This window comes from Hylaeus anthracinus, unplaced genomic scaffold (genome assembly GCF_026225885.1).
Source record: "Hylaeus anthracinus isolate JK02 unplaced genomic scaffold, UHH_iyHylAnth1.0_haploid 11989, whole genome shotgun sequence".
NCBI lineage: Eukaryota > Metazoa > Arthropoda > Insecta > Hymenoptera > Colletidae > Hylaeus > Hylaeus anthracinus.
The window spans coordinates 6,856,679-6,880,204 of record NW_026534337.1 but is presented as its reverse complement, the minus strand read 5'-3'; the positions used below and the strand labels follow the sequence as shown (position 1 = coordinate 6,880,204).

General features: G+C 44.2%; 1 protein-coding gene across 10 annotated transcripts in view; it reads left to right on the top strand.

Moving 5' to 3' along the window:
* The window catches only part of LOC128887747 (SH3 and multiple ankyrin repeat domains protein 2), a 201,430-nt gene extending 182,088 nt beyond the window's left edge, over nt 1–19,342 (top strand). For 6 of the 10 annotated variants that reach the window (XM_054143972.1, XM_054143968.1, XM_054143969.1 and 3 more), the window contains 13 exons: nt 168–348; nt 1,938–2,257; nt 3,945–4,209; nt 8,097–8,805; nt 10,135–10,364; nt 10,869–11,045; nt 11,200–11,410; nt 12,050–12,251; nt 12,690–12,999; nt 13,458–13,651; nt 13,764–13,925; nt 15,091–15,391; nt 15,522–19,342. In XM_054143972.1, the coding sequence (XP_053999947.1) occupies nt 168–348; nt 1,938–2,257; nt 3,945–4,209; nt 8,097–8,805; nt 10,135–10,364; nt 10,869–11,045; nt 11,200–11,410; nt 12,050–12,251; nt 12,690–12,999; nt 13,458–13,651; nt 13,764–13,925; nt 15,091–15,391; nt 15,522–16,705 (4,446 nt within the window). In that variant the 3' untranslated portion in view covers nt 16,706–19,342. The remainder of the gene's footprint in view (nt 1–167; nt 349–1,937; nt 2,258–3,944; nt 4,210–8,096; nt 8,806–10,134; nt 10,365–10,868; nt 11,046–11,199; nt 11,411–12,049; nt 12,252–12,689; nt 13,000–13,457; nt 13,652–13,763; nt 13,926–15,090; nt 15,392–15,521) is intronic. The other 4 variants (XM_054143977.1, XM_054143978.1, XM_054143974.1 and 1 more) reach the window with 3 other exon arrangements.
* The last annotated feature ends 4,184 nt before the right edge of the window (nt 19,343–23,526 follow it).

The window sequence follows — 23,526 nt, the reverse complement described above, 5'->3', positions numbered from 1 at the left end:
TTATTCCGCATCTCATACTCCAAATTCACCTAACTCAAGCCTGACAAAATTCAAGTTCTACACGGACCCCGAAGTCGAACTCGACCGAAGTCATCCTAGGTTTAATCAGCGATCGCGCGATCGATGGATCTCGACTAACCAGTGCGATCCCGTTTTTGAATTCGCAGCTCAAGTACAAACGACGGGTCTACAAGATGCTGCACTTGGACGAGAAACAGCTGAAGGCGATGCACACGAGAACGAACCTGCGAAGGCTACTGGAGTACGTGGCGAACAGCCAGGTTGAGAAGATCGCCAAGATGTGCAGCAAAGGCCTGGATCCGAACTTTCATTGCCAGGAAACCGGAGGTAATTACGCATTTTCAAGTAGGTCCTCGAGTCCCAGGAACTCGTAGTTACGCCATCGTGGCCTCCACTTTTGTGTCACGAGACATATTTGTTAAATGTGCAAAGTATTCTTAGGTGAAAGATTTCTTTTTACGAAGGAATACGTATGAATCTGTTTGACACTAAATCTACCGGCATTTGTACCTATTTTTACCATGATCGATCGAATCACCGATCTTAAACACACTTTTTCAATTGGGTGCTAAAGTATTTCACTTGATACTAAATTCAATGATACATGAAACAATTGTATTTATATATAATTGTAATTTATATATCATATATAAGAGCTGTATAGAAAAGTTAGGAAACGGTCGTTTGGCCGGTGGTGATAGATTTAGTGTTAACTTGAAGGGATTTTTATAAAAAGTATTGTGTATTCAATGTATTGTAGGGAGATGAAGAGATTATTCTTGTTGAGTTAGACAGTAGGAGGCCTTGGAGTGAGCAGATCGCGTTATTTTTATTCTGAGATTAGTCTTTGTTTCTCTCTGCAAAATATTCATATCCTCTGCCATTCGAGTTTCAAAATATCAATGTGACAGAAGCTCCAAGATCGAATGAACCCAGTAAAATTATTCCCGACTGTGCCTTGTTATTCTCAACGTAGGATCTTTGTTTCTCCCTACAGTACATTGTACCTTTGCAATTCAATTTTCAAGGTATTAAAATGGCAGAAGCTGAAAGAATTAACCTAGTAAAGTGAGGTCCAGTTGTCGTAATCCCGGCTTGAAAACTGTGCGCGTTTAGGAAAAGTAAATTTCATTAAGGTAAAAGCTGAAGGTGAAACAGAAAATCGTTCTGCCTCCTGGGCGCGTGAACGAACGGAGGCGGCGGAGGTGGGAGAATCTCGCTTGAACCCGCTCGAGCGGATAACTGTATTCGGCAACCGGCTGTATTGCTCGTTCGGTTAATTGTAGAGTCGCTACTACGTACTCGTGTTCTGTCGCCTCGGGATAAGATGTCGACCTTGAGACTGGCGTCGACAGTTATCGGGTTTCTCCCAGAGCTGGGCAAAATTTTATTCGAACGATGGTCGACGAATAAAGTTGAACGTTTGGAGATTCATTCGTTTAAATAGAAACATTTTATTCGTTCAGGTGATATACATTTTGTAATTCGAGTTCTAATTTATTTTGCCAGGTATTGTATTATCGATAGGAAATATTAAACATGTGGGATGATTATATATTAAAATTAGTGAATGTTTCATTTAGGAATTAAATTTAATCCACCACCAGGTGCAGTTAGGGAACATCCGTAAATTCGAGGCTGACGTTGATAATTAAAATCAGAATTTGTAAATAAATAATGCATAAAATTCGTTCTTCAAAGCTATAATCAGATACTTTATTATACAATTTAAGTACAGTATTTGGGTATTTCTTTTCTCTATTTAGATTGAATTTTAATAGAAATGATAAATATTACACAGGCAACGCGTCACGTTTTAAGTTGAACAACCTTCTCATTAAAATTACTAAAGATCCTATCCAATACTTTTATGAACTTTGAATTTATTCTCACCAAAGCCTGCGTCTCTTTTGCAGAGACTCCGTTGACGTTGGCCACGACCCTGAAGAAGCCTTCAAAGGTGATAATAGCGCTAGTGAACGGCGGCGCCCTGCTGGACTATCGAACGAAGGAGGGCTTGACGGCGATGCATCGCGCCGTCGAGAGGAACAGCTTGGAGGCGGTGAAGACGTTACTGGAGCTCGGTGCCAGCCCTAACTACAAAGACACGAAGGGCCTGACGCCGCTCTACTATAGCGTCATCTACAAAACGGACCCGATGCTCTGCGAAACCCTTCTCCACGATCACGCGACGATAGGCGCCCAGGACCTGCAGGGCTGGCAGGAAGTGCATCAGGTTTCAAAAGTTGTTTTAATCTTTCAAGTCGTTCAGACGAGTGCTCGACGCGTATTTTTTCGCGAGGCCCTTCGAGTCATATTGGCGAAAAGCTTGCCACCTTCATCCACCCTCTTTCTAATTATTCTAACGAATTCCTTGACGACGAGCGCCGAGCTGTTTACTTTAAAAGAGGCTGGAAAACGTAGGCAATAGTATATTTAATTCACGTTACCGCAGTTCTGTCAGCTGAAAGCTCAAACAATTTTCAAAATTAATGTTCTTGAAAACGAAGCAGGCTATCCAAAAATTCCATTCTACATTTTCCATCCACTTTTTCATGTAGAATAACTATATTATAGCTTCTTCCACCAATTCCTAGAGGCCTTGTATAAATAGCCTCGTCAGGAAGTCAGTTATTTTCGTATGGCTCCCCAGGACCTACGGTTTGGTGTATTCACCCAAAATTGTTGATCTCGGGTAATGACCGCGTCGATGATAACGACGATGTCTATTACTGGAGACGAACAGAGATTCGAGCCTGCTATCTCGAGGAATTGCTAATCTAATAGGAAGTGACGAATTTATGGCGCCCGTTCCCCATCTTGCTCGGTCTGCTGACGACCGTAGAGATACGCTTGGAACCAGTTGACTGCATTATTAAACCAGCCACGTTCAATTAATTCGCATACAGTCGCGTCGATAACATTTTAACGCTTTATCGATCAGCCGTGTCACGCTTGACCGGACGTTTTGTGCCGCGCAAAGTTCGCGATCCGTCTTTAATTGCACGCCTCGATACGAACCTCCGCAGGATGTTCCGCTCGAAACAGGCGACGTAATTATAACTTTTAATTCGGAGGCTGCAGACTATTTTCGGGGCACATTATCGTAATTGCGACTCTATCCACCTCTCCTTCGGATCCAGTGGAACCGAAGTTTGCCTTCGATAGTGTATCTTCCAAACGCTTGTTATTGTGTGTTCTCGTGCACCCTGTGTAAGCTTTGTATTATTCCAACTAAGTTTGCAGTATGAAAGTAAACACCAACGCGTCTTGGACAACTTGTTTTCCTTTCTAATGAAATTACGGTCAGAAGTCGACCAGTTTGGTTTATACATAGATTAGATAAGAATTACATACATTCGAACCGATATCTGTCTACAAAAAACAATGCAAACAGGATTAAATACATAAAGAATAATTACCGCAGACGGGGATAAATATTAACCTACTTGCATAATACGAGAAACAAAACTCTTCTCGTTTTATTCTCGTAGCATTCGATTATTCGCAGTATCTCATACAATATCCAGAAAGATCCGTACTTATAGATAACAGAAACCATAGAACCTGACGCCAGTCTTAAAGCAGACAAACATCGTCTTATCTCTTCATCTACAAATTAGAGACTCGCACCTCGGAAGATATAAGCGCGCCTAAACATCAGCGTTAAATATCTCCGACGCTTGTTAAACCCACGATCGTAAAGCCATAATCGCACGGCTATTTTGAGCGTTATCGTCGCGTAGTGGCTAGTTAAAAAGAATAAAGTGAGCGGTTTCAGGGAGGTATTAACGCGATTCGAGCAATCGGTGATGTTTGTTTACGCGCGAGGCGAGACGAGATTGAAAGGAGGGAAGGTACCAAAGCACGGTTTAATTATAATCGTCTCCCCTTCGATAATCGATACCCGTTGGTGTTCGCAGGCCTGCCGTAACAATCTGGTCCAACACCTGGATCACTTGCTGTTCTACGGTGCCGACATGAACGCGCGTAACGCGTCCGGGAACACGCCGTTGCACGTTTGCGCAGTGAACAACACCGACGCCTCTTGCATACGACAGTTACTGTTCAGAGGCGCGCAGAAGGACAGCCTAAATTACGCTAATCAAACGCCTTACCAAGTCGCGGTGATCGCTGGGAATATGGAGCTGGCCGAGGTCATCAAGAATTATCAGCCCGAGGAAGTTGGTGAGTGCCTGAGACTCTGTGCCCGAACTAGACACCCTGCAAATGAAGGACACCCTCGGAATCAGTGGTCCCGCGCGACCAGTCACCCTTTCCAGCCTGGAGAACACGCGGTGCTTCAGGGATGGGCAGAATCTTGTTCGAACGACAGATCAAGACTCTGTGTCGAAATTTGATTGATAAGGATAAGCTTAGTAGCGAGGAATGCTTGCGAGTGATATGGCGTAGCTCGTGGTCGAATCGAGCATTTTAATTTGCCCATCTCTGGCTCCCAAGTGAGTGATCGGTCGATCAGGTTCATACCCTGGGTCCCCCAAGTAAGGGTTCTTTTCGCTTTAAGAATTTCAAAGCATCGTATCCTCTCTACACTTTAAACAAGAGTGTGCTTTAATATCTCTGCTCCATCTACGTTCAATCCTCTTTTGTCGTCAAACTATAACTTTCTTCTCCTACCCATAACTTTTATTCTCTGTTCTATAAAGCTATCTACCTCCAAGAACGTGTGTCCAAATTCCTCTAAACCACCCCGTTGTTTGACGTGGTAAAGTGAGAAGATCTTCAAATCGCAACATTAACTCGTCCAATCTGTAAATATTAATACCGCGCTGTTGTAATAAATTCGCCTAATCCGAGCGGTCGACGACGCCGTTTCGCGCTCGAGATTAGGCGCGCGATACGACCGTTTCAAGTTAAACGTCACGTCGTTCGGAAAATGGAGGAGTGCGCGAACGTCTTATCTGATAAAACACGGACTTCGATCGATCGATCGTTCGCGAGAATCTTTCGTAGCACGGTTAGCCTGGCATGAGCATGTACGTAGCGAGCTTCTCTTCTTCTTCTTCTTTTTTTTTCTTCTTCATCTTTTCTGACAACACGCTTGTACGCTTGTTCGTAGGGTGATGCGTAGACCAGTCGTACACATGTTGGCTAGTGTAAATATATACGTAAACACTTGTATTTATACATATAATTTATATGTAATTGTGCGTGTATCTGTGCCTCTGTGCTGTGCGACACAAGTACGAAATTGTAAAAGTCTGGTGGTGATCTTTGGTGGTGATGGTCCTTGTAAGACGTCGAGTATCTTTGTAACAATTAACGAGAAGTAACACAAGTTTGATTGACTGCTTTTGAGTAACCTAATGACACCGTATCTTTGGATCGTCGTCGACAGACCTCGATGCTGCTGGATTTGGACGTAAGCTTTCGAAATTTAGTAACAAGATCGTTGAAAATAAATCTAATAGAGACTAGCTCCTGCAGCATCGAAGTTACTAGAACCAGTTGATTAGTAATGTTTGGTAGTTTCGACGTTATTAGGTCGTTCCATAAGTAATGCGGTTCTTTCCGTTCTGGACAGAAAGGATTGATTTCTTTCGATTTATAAATATCGTAGAAGAGATGGGGAAACGCTGTATTAGACCATCTTTGCCACCGGTTTGTACCAACGACGTTCCCTTCGCACACCTAACACTCGTTTCTCACCGTTGCTTTGCTTCTGTTTTTAATACTCGCGTAACACTGTCTACCGAATACGCTTTTAATTGAAATTCGCGAGACAAGCAAGTCGCACTCGTTAAATTATTTATACGAAATGAGTAGACGCGCACCGCGACTAGTTTTATCACTTTTTCGCACGGACCACGGGAAACCCGCATTACTTGTACGATGATCTAACAGTTTGTGAGCGTAAGTGTGCCGTCGTGGACCATTGGACGTCGAGAAACAGAGACGGGCATGATTTCGTTAAAAATAAAAAATTAATCTAAGTAAACATAGAAACTCGCGAGTGGTGAACGTTTTACGATAATGTGCTTAATGAAACTTGTACTAGAACTCGAATTATGTCATTAAATGTTTCACAATCGACATATTTGAGTGATCGATCGACCAAGGTCATGGATAAATTGCTGTATATTGCCTTCGTTCCGATGAAATTGTACCTGTCTCTGGTTCGAGATGATCGATGCACATGCTATGACATAACCGAAACACGAAGACCGTCGATGGTGACTTTGGGCACATTGTATCGTACAAAAGTGGTACAAGTAGCGCCTGGAATGCGTGACTTCGCGTGCTTCTCACCGCTTTTCTGTACAGGGATTAACAAAACGTTCGACATCGCGCATTGAACAATTTCAACAATCTATGTGAACAAAAGTATGGAAAAGGTGTGTCTAGGATAAACAAAAATCTACTTAATTTTTCAAGTAAATATAGTAGAGTAAATGACTGCACCTTTGATTGATAAGATAGAGATGGAATAGCAATAGATATCTATCGATAGAAGCCACTATAAAAGAACTGATCTATGTAGTACAAACAAATTTACCCGTAACATTTCTATATCGCTGTACTGCGACGTTTAAAAATTATAGGTCTCGAGCAAATTGTAACACACCCATTCCTTATCGAAACGAAGAAAATGTTAAGATTACAGTTGTGTCCTCGAGGTGATCGCAATAGTTAATTGATACATAAAAAATGGTTAAGTAATGTATGAAATTCGAACAAGAAACCAGTTAAATACACCTTTCATAATTTTGTTCGGCTAGATTGTTGAAATCGTCAATTGTGCGTCGTCGTTCCTATGGGCAAATCGCGCACCCAGCGACGGATTATGGGAGAGAAACAGACAATCGTTTAGGTCTATTTAATAATGAACACCATATTTATTCTATTATCCACAATTTCTATGAAATAATCAATATAATTACACACTTTTGCTTAGCTTCACTGGACATAACAATATTTATTTATTGAAGTTCTTATTTACAATAACTCTAACGTCACGATAGAATACACTTTTCAATTTCATTTATCACAAATCATATTAGGGCTCGAAAGCTACGATTGTCCAGGGTCCTGTTGAAGGTCAATTCGCTACTGCGTGCCCCGACTAAAGCATTTCTGTACGCGCGCGTGAATGCGTGCGTGCGTTGGCGGTTTGTACGTCTGCTTGAGAGAAAATCTTGCGACGATCTTCGATCCGTGCATCGCCAAACGTCGAACGAACTTCGAATTTCGCTCCAAACCACCCCTCTGTACGAGATGATGTCCCACTCCACGATTGGGACTCTCGCGTGGGGCTCCTTCCCTTCCACGGGTCGCATCCGAAAAAATGAGGGGCGCCAGTGTGCCGCGGTGCGTAGGGCAGAGCAGGTCGGGAATATACGCCGTCGCGAAACGCGAGTTCTGACGTGATCATGGTGGTGGGAGCTCTCGGCCACATGTGCCCGCCTGTGGACCGTCCTGCCCTAAAAATGTCTGTACACCGACGAGCGAACGCGAACGAACGCACTCGTCCAACGTGCCCTGCTGTTCTTTCTTAACCAGTCAGCTGTGATTGGCGAGTATACTCGTCATGGTGAAAAGGCAGTATTTTGCGTCATGACAAGCATACTCGTCATGCGTAAAATTTAATTACCATTGGTTATTTAGGAGTACGTTTCACATATTAATTTGGAGTCGCGGAAGTATAAGTGGGATGTAGTTTTGGGACGACCTAATATATAGCCATCTTTGCGATCCGATAGTACTCTGTGTTTGACGATTATATCTGTCGTAGCTTGATTCTGACGACAGACATAAGTGCGCGCTCTGGAAAGAAGACGCCACAGCCGACTGATTAACACATTGCGGTCATATTCGACATTCTCGTTCCCTCTTTGGTGTACAGCCACCCCAAACGCGTCGTTCGAAACGAGCATACCCACCACCTCGCGAACCTTCCGCGGATATTCTGATCGCGTGACTTTGGATTTGTATCGACGTAGAAAGATGGTATCGGAGAGAGCTTCCTCGCTTCGAGGAGGACGGGACCTTCGCGCCTACATTGTAAGGCTAAGTAATCCTTTCTTTACTTAACCTTGCAACCCTCGATTTTCCAGTACCGTTTAAAGGGCCGCCACGCTACAACCCGAAACGACGCTCGGTGGCGTTCGCCGGCACGTCGACGATGACCACGAGCTGCTCGGCCAGTAACTTGGGCACCCTGACCAGGATACCGTCCGCGGAGCAACAGCACGGCTCCACGGGAATCGGCGCCCCTGGGGGCAGCCTGACCAGAACGATCTCGGTGGAGCAGTACACGTCGAGCGTCCACGCGGTAACGAGAGTACCGTCCGCCGAGCAATACGCCAGCCTGACCAGAGTACCGTCCACGGAACACCAACAGTATCCATCCATCGGCACCCTGAACAGAGTACCGTCCGGTGAACAATACGCCAGCCCAATCGCGACCGCGACCGGTACGGTTACCAGGGTATCCACGTCCACAGAGCAATACACCTCGACGAGTGGTACCCTGACCAGAGTGCCGTCCACCGAGCAATACCCAACTGGCACGCTCACCAGAGTACCGTCCACCGAGCAGTATCCGAGCAGGACTCTGTCCGGCGAGCAGTACGCCGGCACGACCGGTATCGCGAGGACGGAGTCCCATCACGCCAGCCTAGGCAGAGTACCGTCCATCGAACCGACCAGAAACGACCTACAGAGAATACCGTCCGAGCACCACGTACCCAGACCCGAGCAGAACGGTCATCGGATCACGACGGACTACCAGAGCCCCAATTCGCTGAGGGATCCTAACGCGAGGTAAGCATAAACTGTCTTTGCGGTCCCACGAACTCGGCTGCTCGCGGGATTCCCTTCAAACCCCCACGATTAATACTATCCGGCGGATCTACCCTCTTGGATGGTCCTTGGATAGCAAGTTGCTGTTGTTACCGTCCGAGGCAGTTAGATGCAGTTAGGTGTGCTTTCGGGAAGGAGGCAGAGAATTTCATTAGTAATCGACCTCTGCTCTAACTCCGTGTCCAGTCTAGTCGGCGAATTCATTCCTGCATCGAATTGCCATAGAAAATGATCATTTCATGTAAAAGACCTTGGTATCATTGGATTAGAACCTCTTTCCCTAAAGGATAAATCTTGAGCAGGGCTTTCACGTGGAAGGATTATCGGGACCAGAGTTTTTCGTACATGCAAGTCAATTCGACTAACTTTACTGGCGCTAACAAGGGGACATCACGTGTATAGGATCGTAGATTTATATGACGACTTAGACAGCGTCAATTTTTATAAATATGATAAAGTATGTGCGGTTTGCGTCCGAAGTGCATTCGAATCTATAGCTATGTATTTAAACTCGAGACCTTTCAGTGCATAACGAAACTTTACTAACTTGGGCAATTAATATTATAAAAGCCCTTTGGCACAAAAGCTTGAAGAATTACGATATTTATTACCTATAGAGTAAACGTCTAAATCGTCATGTAAATCCACGATACCCTAGGTGTGAAGTCCCCTTACAAGATGCCTTTGACTCTTTTGTCGCGACTCCTTCCCATACAGTGACAAAAACGTCAAAGAAGCAACAATCTATGTGAGATTCTTTTCTTCAATGAGGATGAGAGGACGTAAATAAAGACAGAATTAAACGAAATAAAAGTGTCAATCGAAGAGCATCAATTTAAGACCGTTGTCCACCTATGTGGACGTTTAATTTTTTATGATTATAATTACTGTCAATAATAAAAAGAACAGATCGTCCCTGAAGAAGTTAAATACTTTTATTTCATATAATTCTATCTTTATTTACATCCGCTCATCCTCATTAAAGAAAAGAGTCCTACACTAAACCTCGCGTTTGAGAACAGAGTTTCTACTTTAAATAAGAGAACTAAATTTTTATATCTGAGCCCCCCCGCCCCCCGCATCCCCTTCGGACGGTACCACCTGTAACAGAGCCCCGTGGTCCCCAGCCCTCCCCCCTCGCGTTAAGAAACTCGTCTTCCGTAACACGTGCTTGGGATTATCCCCAGCCGCGTTGAAGCAAAGACAATTTACGCTAATCTCGTGAGACTTGTCGAGCATCGGGGTCGAATAACGCCACGTTCTATACGCGTGTTACACTCCCATTTCAAGATTACCAGCCAACGCGGAGAACTATCAGAACTTAAGAATGGAGGGTCTGACGAGGCTGCAAGAACACCGGCTCGAGCTTCAGCAGCGTCTCGACATGCACAGAACGATGGAGATGCCCCCGTCGCCGTCGCCGAGCAGCAGAAGTCTAGCTCCTTTCAGCTCGGCTAGCTCGAGCCTCTCCGAAGGCAGCAATCAACCGTCCGGCGAAGATTCCGCCAGCATCGTCACAGGTATACATACACCCGCGCACACACAACACACACGCACAGGTTCGCTCTCCTCGAGGTCCCTCGAAGACGAGACGAGCGAAGACGTGTTCTTCTAAAACACCAACCCCCACCGAAGATCCTCGAGATTTTGTTCGTGAGTTTTGGGTACAAGAAGCCTAGAGGTAACGGTTGAGAGCGTGAGAAAGGTTTGCGCATGTGGCGAGACTCGAACGTCGAACCATCACCATCAGAAACGCTAGGGACGAAGGTGGACCCAGCCATGTTTTCGAGACGAAACCCTCACCCCGCGTGTTCACAGTTGTCTTAGTTGGATGCAACATCAGCAACCTAGAGTTTCGTTGTCGCAATGACGCATCGTCCGATGTTCGACGATTCCTTTCCTACCGTTAAGACTAGCCTTGCGTTAAGAATCTAGCGTCGCACGACGTTCATCGGTTTAAGACCACCGAGCCTTGCCGCGCAGGAAATGCTCAGCGATGTTTTCTTTGTTTACTGGGTATCTAGACAAGAGTCTCGGCGACACGGCCTCGGACGTAATCAGCGACAGCTCGGGGGTTGGTACCTCGCAGTCGGACACCACCAATTCCCTGTCGATCCCTGGAACCACCGTCGTCTGCGTCGAGAGCTACAACAGCGGTATCTTGGGCCATCTGAGCATCAATCAAGGAGATATCCTAGAAGGTACGGGAGGTTCCTCGAACCTTTTCTTGTTGATCGATGCTCAATCGGTCGGCTGCTTTATGTCATTCCATGTGAATTTCTGTTTTGTAGGTAACTCCAAATATTAAATGTTCTGATGGCAAGGCTATTGTTTTTGTTTCATTATTTTTAACAGTCACCGGAGCTACCGACTGTGGCCTCCTCGAGGGAGTCCTTCGAGGACAGGGCACGGGGCTCTTCCCCGCGCACTGCGTCCAGGAGGTCAGACTTCGTCATACCAATATCCCATTGGGACCCCAGCCTGCCAGGGACGGACGGAACAGAGTCTTGGGCCGCAGGGAATCGCAACACAAGTATTTCGCCACGGCGCCCAGATTGAAGAAACCGTGAGTTGGATTATAGCTCTTAATCAGTCAATTTTTAATTTTTGTAGTTCAATGTGTGGTTTAAAATTAGGGACTTAACTTGATAAGATTAGACAAGATTCTACTATTATCAAAAAGAGTCGAAAAGGAGGAAAAGTACAATATAACGCTCGATACAAATGTACTTAAAATTTGGTTTAATTGTTTCTTTATTAGAGAAGATAGACACAAAGTTTATGTTGTTCTTTGTATAAAAATTGCATCCTCCTTGAGTTTTATTACAAGTTACAAGTACATAATAGAAAAGTTAAAGAACCCCAAAATCCTTTTTCAACCTAGAGATAACATATAACGTTTAAGACTCCATCCTGATACCAGGCTTCTTACAAGTGCGGCCACATTTCTGGATAATATTCCCGTTGATAAATACATAAATAAGAATAATAAGCCGGTCGAGGTGTAACCGTTCCGCTCGTTTAGAAATGTAACGTTAGACGATCCACGCGTAAGACAGTTATAACAGAAGTTTCAATCTAATCGAGCCGCGTATTCGGCCGAGGCGACTACTAATTTCCTTCAGCGTTGAAGGCTCGAGCGGTAACGGAAACGATCGCTGCTTATGCACGCGGATAACCGTTACTCGATTTAACGATGTTGCAGAGTTACGTCGGAGCCACGCACCGTGGTATTGCACCGCTCGAGAAAAGGTTTCGGTTTCGTGCTACGAGGTGCCAAGGCGACTTCACCCTTGATGGAACTGACGCCGTCGGCCAGGTACCCCGCCTTGCAGTACCTGGATGACGTCGATCAAGGGGGAGTGGCCGACCTGGCCGGTCTTCGCAAAGGGGACTTCCTCATTCAAGTAATTTACTTTTACTTTTGTCCACGGGCGTGCATAATATTACGCGTATTGAGAGAAAAGAACGCACAGGAACATTGGTTTTGCATCGTGAAATATTACATTCTATAGTTCCAGTTGTACTTTTTATTTCATAAGTAACACATAAACGTATAGCAATTTATTCCTGACATTTAATCTATCGAACATTTCAGTTTTTATTCGTCCATTTTGAAATATTTAATTCTATAGTTCAAGTTTTATTTTTTATTCTATAAGTAACACACGAACCTACAGCAATTTATTACGTTTATTCGATTGGATATTGTAATCTTTACTTCACGAGTCATCAGTGAACAGTTATCGATCTGTTTCTATCTAAAAATACACCCTTTCGTTCCTTATCTACGTAACATGGAGTATAACATGTACTGACATATGTCCAACATGATCTGCGCGCAGATCAACGGCGAGGACGTGACAACGGCGTCGCACGAACACGTAGTAGACCTGATCCGAAAGTCTGGTGAGCTGGTCCGAATGACCGTGGTCTCGCCGATGATCAGCCTTCCGAACTCGCAATCGGCAGCCATTCTGCCAACTAGTCAACCTATACAGAGACAGTACGCAACCCTGCCGCGCAAAGGTAACAACAACGTGGTGATCGGCGGCACGCTTGGCAGATCACCAGCTCCCATGCCACCGAGACGGGACCCGAAGACGACACTGAGCGTTGGTAGGGCGCGAGCCAGATCTATGGTCGCGGGATTGGGTGAGTTCCCATCCCGATACCTCAAAACTAGAGCCTTCGATCTCGCACATACGTGAAATTACAACCAATTGGAACTGTATGACTCATCATCCTTGTCATCCTTCATGGTTCCACTGAAGTTGGTCTCCTTAGATTTCGTAGCTTTTACTCATCATCCTTGTCAATCTTCATGGTTCCACTGAAGTTGGTCTCCTTAGGTCTCGTAATGTTTACTGTGAAACTGTATTATACCACATTTCTTCGCCCACTTCATCTATCAATTTCCTTTCCTATCAACTTCTTGTCCTCCTCTGACTCCTACCACTGAAATGATGAAGTCCACGCGTACTTGTGAAACCCATATCGGATAGAATTGCACACTAAACCCATAAACACGTGAAACGAGGGCTCTAGTTTGTCCTAAAGCGATTCACCTAAGTCTACGAACCGCCTGCAATGTTCCTCTGTGTGCCTCGCAGAGGGCGGCGGTGAAAGGGACGATCGCGACGAGATCACCTCGACGGGGGCCAAATCGAGTAGCGCGGAGTCGATACATCTTCCTCAACAACCATCCACCGGGTCCAACACGGGCCAGAACACCCCGGTGCAGCCGAGGACGGCCAGTATCCGATCGAGACCAACCTCCAGCAGGATCACTGCCGCGGAACTGGAGGTACACGCGTGATCCGTGAAGCTAACGGTTGCTCGACCATCGCTTCTTTGTTCTCCTTGAATGGCATTGCACGACACCGATGCTTCAAGCTTTGTCCTTCCTCTTCTTCCAGGAACTATTTCAGCGGCAGCAAGGTAGCACCAGTGGTCAGTACAGCTCGTCCATGATGAGCTCTCACTTTCAGACTGGTCAAGCTACCAAGTCGCATCCTTCCTCGCCCGCAAAGACCGGCAGGGTATACGCGAGCGTAGCGGAAATGAAACGCAAAGGCAAAGTAAGAACACACACACTACCCTCCAACATTTAATTCGTGTATTTTCTCTTTTGGCCTGCAGTTGGTGCGTTAGACGGTAGATCTTAAGCTAGGAACACAATTGCCTTCTCTGGGGTTTCTTAACGATATTGTCGATGAAATACAACAGTCAGTCGAATTTATTTATATTGAGATTGCTTGAAAATCGGCCCCCCTACTAAAACGTGTATCTATTTTATTTTACTGCTTTATCTGACCTCCACACACCAAAGAGTCCCTTCAAATCTTCGATACCAATTTTAATCACCAGACGACGGATCTATCTCTATTCAAAAACACATGCTTTTAAACTTCATTAAGTATTTAACTAAAACAATCGTCGGAGAAGGCAACCTCTTATCTACAACCCCCAGAGGGTCTGCCCGTAATAATAGTTTGGATACTTTCCACGTCATTCTACAGAACCTTGTCTAACCCTTTCGTAGATTGTTCATGCTAGCCCCTTTTTAATTAGCTGGTGTCCCCGTTATGAATTGTTTTCACCCGTTATCGATACCCCGGTTCGATGTAAGAGTTTCAAAGACTGTCAGACATAACTGACAAAGCTCTTCGTCGATGCATGCTCGGGGTTGGGGAGGGCTGACGGTGGCTGTTTTTTTACGCATGTGTGTTATAGTTTTCTCGCAAGCCAGCACAAGTGTACATCAAGGGGCGTTCCTGGTACGAGAGAGACAACGAGGACGACTTATATTACTGATCGAAAATACTTTGTTTCTAGCGCGTCCATGACTTGCATGATTCCAGGTGACTAAGCCATTTGCTAATGAAAATCCGATGCTCGAAAGGGCATCGGATATCACCTTCAGCTTTACGAACACGCCTCGCAGAACTAACGATGTGTATCCGTGTAACAAACATTTTAATTACTTTGCTTTCACTTTTTTTTTTGCGCGCGAGAGCTCCCTCGTGCGGGTTAAATGTGACGGGTAGTAGTGGTCTGAGACTTTTATCCGCTTTTGTAAGAACCCGTACCGATTGTACGTACTCCGATCATTTGAACAACTGTCCTTTTGCGTTAAGTATGAATGTAGAACTCGCTATGCGTCCAGCTGTTGTTTTCGTGAACGCTGTACCTGACGACGCTCGACGGATGGCGAGTTTCAATTCGTTGTTGGTTTGTTCGCAGTCGAGCTCGAGAGTGCGCTTCTTTGGGGGATTGGGGGGCGGTTCCGATCTTCACCGAGACTTTCACAGTACCCCAGACTTGAACATGCAAGCTCAGTCGTCCGTGTTGGCACCGAAAGGGCACAGAAGCCAGGAAGACGTGAACGCGTTGAATGGCAGAAATGGATTGCCACCGCCTAATCATCCGCCGCCACCTCCACCGGTTGGACAGGTCGTCAAGGTCAACGTGGGGGCCAATGTCCCAGATGTGGTCACCCCTGCTTCTGTATACGATAACATGGCGCATATACAGCAAGTTAAAGGTACCGTATCTTTTCTTGATACAGTAGAAGTCCTAGGGAAATTTAATAGACTTTACTACTACATGTACTAGACTTCACATAAATTTATGAAAGTTTAACTAACCAACTCTTGTTACCTTTGTCCATTCAGAATTGGCGGCCGCAACAACCGACGGAGGTTACGGCGTGATGTCCAGCTTTCGACCCTCGAACAGCGCGAAGCTTTACGCTTCTCCAGAGGACACGAAGACGGTAGGCTATCGTTCCCGCAGCCTTCCAGCGCACACGACCCGCTGCCACGTGAGGAAGTCCCACAGCCTGCGCACCCCCAACAACACCACGTTCAAGCCTGTGAGCAATCAGCAAAATTCGAGCAACACAGCGAGCAACAACAACCAGGTGGGTAACAATCAGTACGCGCAGCCCCTGAAGACGAACAGAAGCCACAGCACGGCGGGCATCAGGGAACGAAAGAAGAAGGTCATCGCCACCAGCTCCTCCGTCACGAATCTCAGCTCCATCTCCAACACCAACGCAGGGCCAACTGTCCCCAGCTCGGCTGCGCCACCTATTCCAGAGCCCGATTACAGCCTTTCCGAGTCCGAGAACGACGAGGGCGAAGAGGAGACGGACGACGACGTGGAGTCTGAGATTGCGAAGGAACTCGAGAAGGCAGCTGCAAGGGAGAAGCTAGAGTCCACCAGAGAGACCTCGGGGAATTCGAACACCTCTGGCTCGAGTTCCTCTGGCAGCAGTTCGTTGCCGCATTCGTTCAGCGTGGAGGAAATCCAAAAGGTGAGGACCCAGCTGAAGTCGTCCAAGAGTCATCCCAACGACTTCCTGCTGCAGCAGACGCAGCAGTCCCTGGTAGAAGACGGGGATAACAGTTCAAGCGGAGTCAGTTCTGATCAAGATGTGCCAGTGGGTCCTCCGACGGGTTTCGACGACACGGCTGCGAGGAATCTAGCCAACGATGCTAGCCAGCACTCGACGACGGTGCTGACGGTGTCGAGCAACGAGAAGGAGGGGAATCCTAAAAGGACCAGCTACGGTGGCAGCGGTTTGCTCACCAGACACGCGGTGAGTCTGGCCCAATTGCCACCCCCGATCGAAGCAGACGCCGAAGAGCAGAGCAACGACCTGTTCGTGCCACCGCCGCCCGAATTTAACGCTGGACCCTCCGCTGGGAATACGGACGAGATGGTCTTCGCACCGCCTCCTCAGTTCTGCGACAACAAGCAACAGCAGCAGAACCGCGTAAAGATCATCGGCGCGATACCGAAAGTTACCAACAATCAGGTGAAGGCTTCCGGTGGACGGTTGCACAATCAGTGAACGAACGATCGTCGCGAACCGTCGCCAATACACGGTTCGAATCGCGCATGATCGATGATCACGATCGCCCAGAGTCAATTTAATCTCTCCGTATTTAACCTTCCTCTCCAGTCAGAGATTGGCGCTGTCCGGGCACGATCCGTGTTTCCGCGACGAGAATTGATACCGCCACTTCGAGATCGTTGGTACACACGTACACACACGCATACACACGTAAAGACACATACAAACATATACAGACACATGCAGCGGGCGCTCAGCTACTCAAGACCACTGGGTTCTATGCAGCTAGTTTGAATGCAGGACATCTTTAGGACTTTTTTTTAGAATGGTATAACGTGCCAATGGAAATGAATTTTATTTCTGCGTATAGAAGGAATAGTATGGTTGTAGGAAATATTTTTTACGTTTGCTTTAGACGCGGAAAAATGGCGTTGCTTTGGCTCGTAATGTGCGTCGGTGTTTCGGAGTCTAGGTCCATCGGTGCTTGAAGATGAAAGGTTGAGCAATGTTGTTTTCTTCAAGGTATTTTCCATCGTATGACGCATAAAACTTTTAAAATTTTAAGGATTTTAGAAATGATGGCGCTTGGAAGAGAGCTGTATTCAGCAGCAACGGTTTTATTGTAATGCGGATAGTAATAGGTAGAAGACACTGTACGTCATGCGATGGTGAATATGGTCGAGAATATTAGTGCCAAATTTTATAGAAATCGGATCAACTGTCCAAGTCGCTGAAACAGAACACGTGGTGTCGAGGCATACGTGTTTAAAGCTCTGCGTCAGGTATTTTTGTCGATATGTTTATCATTTTGAGTTCAAACTATCTCTTTACATGAAAAAAGAATTTTAATTTTGTTCGCCAGAAGGAATCCCTTGAGAATCAAGCATGACTCGCGTGTTAGTCTGATTTTCCACAGGTTATCTCGTAAGGTACTTTGAGGATTGTGTGCGGTGAATAACATAACTTTATTTTATTCTTAACCCTTTCTTAAGTCTTATCATCGTAGCATTGAACAGCCACTTACTTCAAACCAAATCAAATTGATATTATTCTTAGTGATTGAGTTGGTAAAGCGAGTCACCCAAATTTGAGCCAGATAAATTGGTGAATAGACTTTGACTTTCTTATTAAAATACCTTCTTATAATTTCAAATCTTCAAAACATTCAAAGTACTCGCAATCTATAAATTGGAAATAAAGCTCCATCAGTATCGAGTCACGCAATTTTCAACGCATATTCCTCGTGATTTTAAGTTATACAAAATTGAGTTAGCACGACGTTTATTTCCTTTGTTTCGTTAAGTGAGGGGGCGGTCTCGAGTAGCTCGCCACTGTAGATACATAAGGTTATTGCAATAAATTTTTCACACGAATACAAGACGCGTTCTCGCGCCCTTAAGGGTTTCTTTTTGTAAGGAGCGAATGCGCTTCGATCGAGAGAGTTCGCGTGTCGCTCGATCGCGCGTCCCCGCGATGGTAGTCCGAGCGAAAAATATTTCAGCGAGTTTTTACCGTAAAACCTAGATGAGCGCGTGTCGAAGTACGAGCCGCAAAATAGTCAAAATCCCGTGTAGCCGTCTCGCGGAATGGCCTAAAGGGGTCGATCCTGAACAAGATCCACGAACCGTAGCTCGTAATTAGAGAGAAAGAGTGAGAGAGCAATTCTGTGCGTGTGGAAACGTAGCGAACGAATGTGTAGCGTATAATCGGGGTTTGTTTTTCATGTTTCTATCGAGATATACGACGCGTGTTTAATACTTTTACATTTAACGACCTTTTAACAGACCCCTCCCTTGATCCTTCCCCGCTGTCCTTAAGAACGCCATCAATTTCTCTCTGCCCGAAACACATAGCGAAGAGCATTCTCGACGGACGATTAGGGTATCTGGTTAATTGAATCGATGCTTGTTAAGGCATCTTCTCACTTCGGGTGTTTGACAAGTGTATTTTTTAGTGTTAAAGAGTTACTAGTTGCTCCTTTGCTGGGGGATCGATTCAATTTTGCTTCAGTGTAATAGAATTTATTTGTTTCACTGTTGAGTAACTGTATTGTAATATTATTTGTAAATAATTTTTCTGTAATATTCCAACTCTTGATGTACCTTGTGAGTTGTACAAATTTTATCGAGATCGTTTAGCCCCTCTATGCTTTTTGAAGTGGGAAGATCCTTTAATAGAGATTCAAAGACAACAACGATGGGTACAATTCTTCTCTAGATAATGACATCGAGTAAGGAATATAAAAGAGTGGGAACCTCCAATCTATTACTCGTTGAATAAAAATTCAGATTCTAGTGTGAAGTATATTCGCAGCAAACAAACAAAAATTGCAACCGTCAAACGATTATTAATCTTGAATTAATAATCACATCAAGTTGATGCGTCGTTCGAGTAGAATTCTTCCCATTCGTATTCAGGATGCTTCGTACCGATGGGTTGGTTAGCTAAATAGTAAACAATGAAAAAAAAAAGAAAAAGAAAAACGAAGAATAAAAAACGCGCGCGATTGAGTTCGATTCCGTTTCTCTCTCTCTCGTGTCTAGACACTGCTCAAGAGCCTAATTACAAATGTTCTACTCGCAAAAAGTCATTAGAGATTGTTTCTAGTTTGTAATAACGTTTAAATAGCGCAACGACGAGTATGAATTTATCGCTAAGCTCTCGTAATCCGCGTTAATAGAGGCGCACTGTACTACTACGTTAACGCACCAACATTATTCAGCTTGTAAGATAGAAATCGTATTCCTTCCAGATTCGAATCAGGCTCCTGGGAGCCGCGAGATGCTACGTTTTACTCACCGTTCACGGGGAAACGAACGATGGATCATTCAGTGAAATGGTTTAGCCATTATTTGACGTTTAATCGCGACGAGAAGGTCGCGTGATTCTGTGTTTGTTTGCTTTGTAAACGACAAGGAAGCGTCGAAGGAAATTCTGTAGTAGATTGTTCTCTCGTAGCCAAGTCCTTGGAAGCAAACATCGCACCGAGGATGCAGCGATTAGATCATTTTATTGCATCGAAAAGTATGTTCGAATGTGAGCTTTAAGTATTCACTTTGCAGGAAAAAATTCATTGAGGAACTTAAAATTATTCAACGCGCTATATCTTCTTATCTGCTTATCACAAAAAAACTTTGAACGATCTCATCTTTTTCGCCAAGACATTAGCTAATAAAAAGCATTGCGCACGTTTTACGAAATTCTCCATAGTTTTCGAGATATACGAAATATACGATATGCTCCCACCCCCATGAATTTAACTCTGACAAAATGAAAGTACTTAAAATTCATATAGAGACATATACAGTGGCGCAAATAAAATGTAATCGTTGCATTTGGTAGGTATCTTGGGACTGAGTTACGATGACGATCGAATCCCCGCGTTGATTTGTCCTTTTGTATATAGTACAACACGTCCAATCGGGAAATTAAATCCGATGGCGTCGAAATGTTTGGATAGCAACAATATCTCGCGACTCTCGGTGACAGTGCTACATACTGTATATACCGGAACAACAATTGCTATGTATCGAATAATCTATAACGATGGAATGATTATTATCGTCGCGTTTACCATCGCCGCGATAGAATCTAAGCGATTATCCATAAAAGAAAAAGAAGAAAAAAAAACGCAACGTCCTTCCTAATTATTGTTTCTACGCCTTTTCGAGTTTGAAAACGAGAAATCATATTCATATACAAACACAGCGAAGTACGATAAATTTAAGTCATCGGCATGCTGGTCGAGACGTGATGAAAACAACAACAACAAAAAATAATGAAAAAAAAAACACCGTTTCCGTGTCGAAGGGAATCGTATAAAGATAAGTATTGAATGTTCCTTAGATATTTTATTGTTTGTTTTAACGATCGGTGGAACGCGAGGGATCGACGTCGCTGTTCGCATCGGTTTCAAAAAACTTTCGACGATCGACTGGTTGATTCGGGTCAGTAAAGCAATATTGTACGCTATTACAACGGCTCGTGTAATAATAAACCGTTTCTGAATAGAATTCTATCCTTGTTTTGCGTACGGTTTTGTATTGTTGCCGATTAACGCGACGGTTGAGAATCACCGACCTAGAGAAAGGTAATAAGAGGAAAGAAACCTATAGTTAACGACATTCCTGCCAAAACTAATTATAATAGTGTGTATTATATCAAAATTTATGGAAGAGTTGACGCTGAACGCATTTTAATCGGTTTCTTCACGATTGCTTTACGAAGACGAAAGTGTGATCATTTTGGGATCATTGATAATACTCTCTCATGAATTTTAATTTTCATATTTTTTTAATATGTCCTTATTAATGTATTATCAATGAATTTGTGAGGTTCTCAGCTTAAAAATGAATCGAAACACGGCTATATGATTCGATTACTTTTAGTTCATATTAACAAAAGCAATTTGTAATTAATCACAATATAAAGTATCGAGACCCGGATTGTCCTGATTTTCATCAAGAAAGCCTCACGAATCCACTGATAATATTGTTAGGATTCATGGTGAGAAATAAAAGTTTAAAATCGTTTCCTCTCTCGATATAACAACACCAGACGACTCGACCAGTGACGTTATATCGAGGGATCACTGTGTCATTCGAACGTAGCCTAATTTCTTTGCCGATGGACGTTTAACTCGGTCCACGAGACCATAGATAATGTTTTACATAGCTTGCTCCAAATGAAAAGTTTCGCGTAACCGCGCTAGAATTAATCATTTTTCCCGGAAAAAGGGCGTTATGCGTGTATCGCTTAAGGTGATGGAGTACGGAAGATTCAGAGTACTCGAAGAAACCGAATGAATTTATAAAGTAACAAGCTGTATGGCTCTGAATATTGAACGTTTGTTATTCGGATAAAATGGATACGATTTTCAATTTGTTCATACAAATTTGATATTTCGAGCTGTATATATATATATTTAAAAGTAGTCGTCATCTATACATAACGTTTCCATAAACCCTTGCTAATCCGTGCAACATTTCCTTTGATCAATTTCTTCCATTTCCCTTTGGAAAAGCTACAATCCTTGGGGGGGGGGGGGGGGCCCAGTTCCTAGAATCACCTACACATGCACTTATCGAGATGCAAGGATAGTGCACCGAATGATCCAGACTGAATTTCTCCAAATTTTATTTACTCAAAAACATGTCCTGTGGTACACCCATTTTAGTCATTGCTCCACGTTTGATACACCTTTCCTCCTCTTTATTCTTAGTTACGATTATATATTATCATCCTACGATTACCGTTAGTACCTTTTGTACTATAAATTAATGTATCACGAGTTGCAAGATACGTGCAATTTTTCGACGATAAATAATAATCGATCATGTTCAAATAACTACGGCATGGTTTACTATATCACAGTCCTTTCTTGTCTGTTTAATGTGAACAACGGTTTGTCTGTAATATTTGGTAAGTGGTACATTATTTATGGCGATTGAAATTCTCCGCGGTCCCGCGGATTGGATGTAAATTGCCCCGCGTTAGGTACGGGTGAAACAGGTCCGATGCTAGAAATGCTATCGCAGTACTAATTTTGCGAAGGTATGTTTATATACGACAATTATTAATCCCCTAACATTTTGTTTTCCTTATAATTATCTTATAAATGAAATTAATTTGAGTATATGAAATAACGATACGGTTAGTGAATTTGTGATTACGTCGAAATTGTTTTTTTTAAATATTTAATTTAATATCTGGTCTTAGTCCTAATGGCGCCATCGGTGGTGAAATGTTCAAGTTTGTAGAGAAACTAAAAGTTCTTCCTAATGTAGTATCCGCGCCTCCCATACCCAACAATAAGGAGTCAAATAAGAACAAGAAACATAGGCTACGGGATTGGTCGCGTAGGTAAAGCGGTCGACTGTGGATCCGAGGATCGTGGGTTCGAATCCCCGTGCCTTATTTTGCGTTTAGACTCCTACACTAGTTCTACTACTACTAGATGGCATCACCATTCTTTGTGGTGCCATCTACCAACGTATCAGTGATACCGCTGCGCCTAAGAAATGACAACCCAACCGATAAATAGACTTCTCATGGTTGTCGTTTACCGGGGGCACCTCTCTGCGCCTCTGACCGGGCAACCGAACCAACTAACAAGCTAGTATAGGTTGCAGCATACCAGGTACACATCTGCGCCTACGACGCCGCAATTGGGCCTACAAACTGGCTAGCATCGGTTGCCATCTAACAGGGGCATACGCTGCACCTACATGGTGACAAATAAATCTTCGTTCAGGCCGCGTTACACCCAGGTAATGGACACTAACTTTTCATTCACATGTGGATGAACTTCTTGACATCTCCTAACAACTTCCAACATCTCCTAACACCTTCTAACATCTCCTAACAATTCCTGATACTTCCTGACACTTCCTGACACCGCCTAATATCTTCTCAGATCGCCTATTAACTCCCCTGACATTTCCTTAACTTCCTAACACCACATAACAACATCCAGCATATCCTAATAACTCCTGACATCTTCTCACACATCCTAACACCTACTAAACACCTTCCAAGCCCTCCTGCCACCTCCTAACACCACCTGACGTTTCCCTTCAATTTCTAATCACTTCCTGGTCACCTCCTCGCTCATCAAGTTATACTCATACTCAAGATAAAGGTAAGTCTCAAGCTACAATCAACAATGTTGCAAATTACTCTGCTCAGGGCTACAAAAATGTTGCGAGTTCAACAATGTTCCAAATTGCTTCTCGCGGAACTTCAACAATGTTGCAAGTTCAACGATGTTGTAAATCGCTTCTTTCGGGACTAAAACAATGTTGCAAATCGCGTCTCTC